The sequence below is a fragment of the Geospiza fortis genome, unplaced genomic scaffold (genome assembly GCF_000277835.1).
Source record: "Geospiza fortis unplaced genomic scaffold, GeoFor_1.0 C13909004, whole genome shotgun sequence".
In the NCBI taxonomy this organism is placed as follows: domain Eukaryota; kingdom Metazoa; phylum Chordata; class Aves; order Passeriformes; family Thraupidae; genus Geospiza; species Geospiza fortis.
In genome coordinates, this window is record NW_005056053.1 from 1 (window position 1) to 4,635 (window position 4,635).

Here is a 4,635-nt window from a genome sequence, read left to right on the forward strand (position 1 = left end):
GCTTTGGCTGTTGCAGTTTGCTTTGCAGTTTCAGCAGGTTTCTTTTTTAACCGTTGCCTTCTGGAACGCACCAGGTCTTCACGTCCCAGCTCAATCATTTTTGCTTCCCATGATTTTATTTCATTCTCATACCGAACCTTATCATCCTGAGCAAGCTGCAAGTATGGCTGAAAGAAAAGAAGGTACCAAGAAGTTACACAAGGGGCTTTTTCTGGAAAACTGCCACACACAAAGGTGACTTAGAACAACACCTGTGCAGTGAACAGCCCAGGCATTTGACTTCTACCCCAGCTAATTGAAAAAAATAACCAAAAACATCAAACTTGCAGAAAAAGACAAAGCTTTAGCACTAAATTGCAGTTATGTCAGCAGCTGCCCATTCCCAAAGAGGAAATTTATTCAGTACTACTGCTAACACTTAAGGCTTATTTGAGCACTAGTTTGAGACAGCTAGACTAGGTGAGGCACAGGAATAGATATTGCTGTGGAATTATTTAAAATTATTTTTCTGCAGTAAGAACATGAACCTAGGGTATGTCCTAAGTACACATTAAAAGCCACCTGAAGAAGGGCATTCAGGAGGAAGGACAGCAGGGTACAGAATGCCTGAAAAGGTTTAGTTTAGATTTCAGTACAGCACCCCTCCACTTCTTATTTGCTCATCTACAAGTTCATAGTTCAATACACTCAGAAAGCTGGTAGAAAATGATCCCCCAGACAACCAAAGTTAATAAATTACCCTGTGCACATCACTTGTGGATTTTTGTTACTTTCCCTTGTAAGAAGTCTTTCCATGAGCAGCAAATTCTGATGCTGGTGTTTAAAGATATTATGGATGATTATAAAAATATCAAATTGTTGCATATTATTCCACCTTCTTTTCTAGATGTTACTTAGCATCCACTTTAAGGCACACCAAACTTCCATCCTATCCCACTGACTCACATTTCAACAGCACTATGAATTAAATGGTCACTACTGGAATAGAGGTAATGACAACCTTTTTCAAGATGCATCAAGATCTTGGAGTATTCTTCTCAGTATCATAATTTGAGTAACTGAGTTCAAGATTTTGTATGAATATATCAATTTTGACTCAAGTTTTTAGGCTCTGATGAGATCAGAGCCTCATTCAAATCCTCTGACATACCTGCTTTTGGGAAGCAGACATTTTTTGCCACGTATCAAACAGTTTCTTCAGCTTTGCCTAGGGAATACAGAACATACAATATATGAGTTATTTTAGGAGTAGACTGACTTCAGAGACCTACAGATGAATACTGCATGAGTGAAAGTCAAGCATAAACCAATACAAAAAAGCAAAAAAAGCTTGCTTCCCCTTATTTACCCTTTTAATCTAAGTAAGTAATAAACTATAGAGTTCAAATCAAGCTTCTGGGCATCATCTGAGCCACATTTACAGTGCAGGCCTCAGCTGACTGGAGAAACCTGCCTTGTACATGGAAAACTGAGGAACAAACTCTGTCCACCATCCTGACTTATTGACTAAATGTGCAGGGTAAGGAGCACATGAGGCACACAGGGTGGGTCTGCAGTACCTCCAGTGCTAGAATCCACCAGTGCAACTTCAACCACCCCAAAGCATAGTTCAGTGAAGAACTTGTGAGTTTGCTGAGGAACTCTTGTATTTCCATGACACCAGCTGAACTATGGGAGGTACAATAAACTGCTACTGCCAGAATAGGAGCACACCACCACAGCTCTCTGAAAAACTGTATTTCTACATCAAAACAAAGGAAAGAATTCTCTCCTTACAAAAGGAACAGATAAAGTCTGTAACACTGAAGTGCAAAAAATAGCACAGATGTTTTAAGTCTGTATACCCACACAGCACTTTTTTATACAGGCCATGCTAGCAGTATAGCCAGATGGCCACAGCTTAAAAAAATAACCTAAGCATTGCAGCATCCAGATAGTGAACTGCTGAACAGTATCTCTGAAAATGAGAGAATCGAAACTATTTTTTCTGAATACAATGGATGTATTTTAGAAAAAGAATCTTTCCTGGCTTACCACAGGCGAATTTCCCTCAGTTTGTTGAAAATTTTCTGACAGGAAGATGTTAAAGCCACTACGAGCTCTTTTAGGTTTTCCAAGCAGAGTCAATTCCTTTAAAAACAACAAGAGAAGTTACTCCATCTACTAAGCATGCATTTGTTCCAAAACTAAACTCAGTATTTATCTTTGTATTTTATGCAAAAATCAAACACAAATTCTTTCTTTGGTATTTTATTCTGTAAACTGGACTGTGTGTCAAGATGCTCTTAGTGCTTTTCAAGACTAATGTTAAACTACAAAAAGCTAACAACTTGAGTTTTCAACAAGTTGTTGAAAAAGCATTTAAAACTGATTCTTACTTCAGCTAAGTCTTCCAGAAACCAGAGTGCTACTAAATTCAACTCGGTAAAGAAGTCATGATGACAGATTTTCTATTATTCCTCACTAAGGCTTCAGTTTCTGGAGTGAAATACTGCCTGTGTGCAGAGAAGAGGGCACGCACTTATCTGTGGGAGGTGACAAGGTGGAAGAGAACTGTGTTTCTGCTATCAGAATGCTTTGCCTACAGGGATGATGGCTAGAGAATGAAAGTACTGCAAGTTAGAGATGCAATTACACTTCCTGTTTTCTCCAGTCTTGACATTCCCACTGGAGCCTAGGTGCTGTAAGTTAACATTTGCTTAGGTATTAGATATGCCAACTGAATTCCTTGTGGTGCCATACTCTAAAAAGCATCAGCAGAATCATTAAGATTACAAACTCCTTTTAAGTAGGGGCCTTTTAAACCACACTTGTTTTGCTTTTGCCAATTAGGGTAATGTCACAGTTTAATTCACAGAAGTAAATGAGCAATACATAGTGCCTTTGACCTTTCCAGACAAACCATAATATTGTGCTGTTACACGTGGTTCTGTCTCTAAGGATTTATACATAAAGCAGCCAAAAAGAAATAGGGAAGATGGTGCCTATGAATATGCTAGTAAAGGACAAAAACAGATGTCAAAGCAGCAGCTACAGAGTGGCAGAGACCAAAAAAGCAAGGAAAAATGCTACTTGAAACAGCTGCTACCTTGTAGGGCCTAATGAGGTAGCAGATACAAGGTCTTTGTGAAAAGCCTTTTCTGGATGTCTTCCCACCTGAAGGAAGTGTTGCTGGTCCAAATGTCTTTTAGTGCCTATTCTTTCTCTGGTAGCTCTAGAAATAGGGAGAAAAAAAGCATAAAGAAGCTACCTCTAAGCACAAGGATCTATGCTTAGTTCTGCGCTCTTCAAGCATGGCAAAGCCACTAAACTAGCTGCTAACACCAGTAATTATTTTAGTCCATGGCATTTTGGGGAGTTTGTGTATGTTGTGTCTTTTTTTCTATTCTGAGTTGCTTTTGTATTTCTAAAACATGCTTCAACTCTGCTTTGTATACTAGACAAACAGACTTCAGGTTCCTTGAGAGAAAAGAAACTTGAACTTCAAAATACTTACTCTTTTTGCCCTGATTGATCTTCTCCTTGCCATTTGTTTTCTCCTTTCCTCTTTCAGAGCCGCAGCCTGGGCTGGAGTCAGTTGTGCTTTGTAAGCAGCCAGCTGCTCCCCATACCTTATCCAGTCTGTCTTTCTTGCTTCCTCATAAACCTACAGCACAAACCATCACCAGCCTTAAACTTCAGCTAGATGCTTTCAGTCAGAAGCACTTGATCATTAGACAAGGTAACACTTCTAACCTATGAGTAGAAAAATTACAGACTGAAAATCTTATACCATAATACCAGATTTTAATTTGTTTGATTCCCTGTTCCACATTTCAGAGAAGGGAAAGGTACACAGAGTGAGAAGTCCAAAAGGGATTTGGGAGCACCTCAAGTCTAGTAAATATCTCCTTTAGGAAAAGGAATTTAGCTCTTAACTGACTGCTAGCTGCAGTCAAGGAAGAACAATCATTACTTTGCTATAAACGGCATTTAAATCCAGCAGCAAGTCCTAGAGTTGCTTTACGTTATCCCTTGAAACTGCCACTCAGAGAAACTTGATTACTTATGACTTAATTTGATAATTCCTAAAGAAATTTACATGAAACAAAAGAAGTTGGTCCTTTCATCAGAAGTAAGTGAAGTTTCACCTACCTTACACATGAAAGCACAGCAACTTTACAAAACTTGCATTGTACATGTAATGGAATACTGCCATTCAAAAAGGAGGAAGAATTGGTTTGCAGCCCACAGCCCATGGAGTGAGAGCTGTGTCATTTCTCAGGCAACAGATTAAAACTATTAAAGCCAAGGTCACGTACAAGTAGCAAAGTATCTTCCTGTATTGTGTTTGCATGGCCAGATTCTGGTGGCCAGGGGGGCACAGGGATGGCTCCTGTGAGGAGCCTGATGGAGCCAAGGCCAGGCAGCTCCAAGTGGCACCTGCTGATGGCCAACAGGGACAGTGGTGGCACCTCAGGGTAAGAGAGTTAGGAGAGTGAAAAAGAAAACTGCACAACTTCAGCCAGAGAAAGGAGGCAGACCATGTCAGAAAAACACTTCTACTGATCCTAAGGTCAGGGAAGGAGAGACAGGAGATGCTCCAGGCACCAGGGCTGAGGTTCCCTTCAGCCTGGGGTGCAGCCCATGGTGAGG

General features: G+C 40.2%; 1 protein-coding gene across 1 annotated transcript; it reads right to left on the bottom strand.

Annotated features, from left to right (window-relative positions):
* Positions 1 to 5: 5 nt before the first annotated feature.
* Positions 6 to 3,678, bottom strand: LOC102035602 (transcription factor A, mitochondrial-like; the record flags this gene model as incomplete). Its single annotated transcript, XM_031065867.1, has 4 exons — positions 3,497 to 3,678; positions 2,035 to 2,130; positions 1,151 to 1,207; positions 6 to 167 (listed from the first exon to the last, which is right to left on the bottom strand). Coding segments are annotated over exons 1-4 (348 nt in total), but the record flags the coding sequence as incomplete, so codon positions are not given.
* Between the last annotated feature and the right edge of the window lie 957 nt (positions 3,679 to 4,635).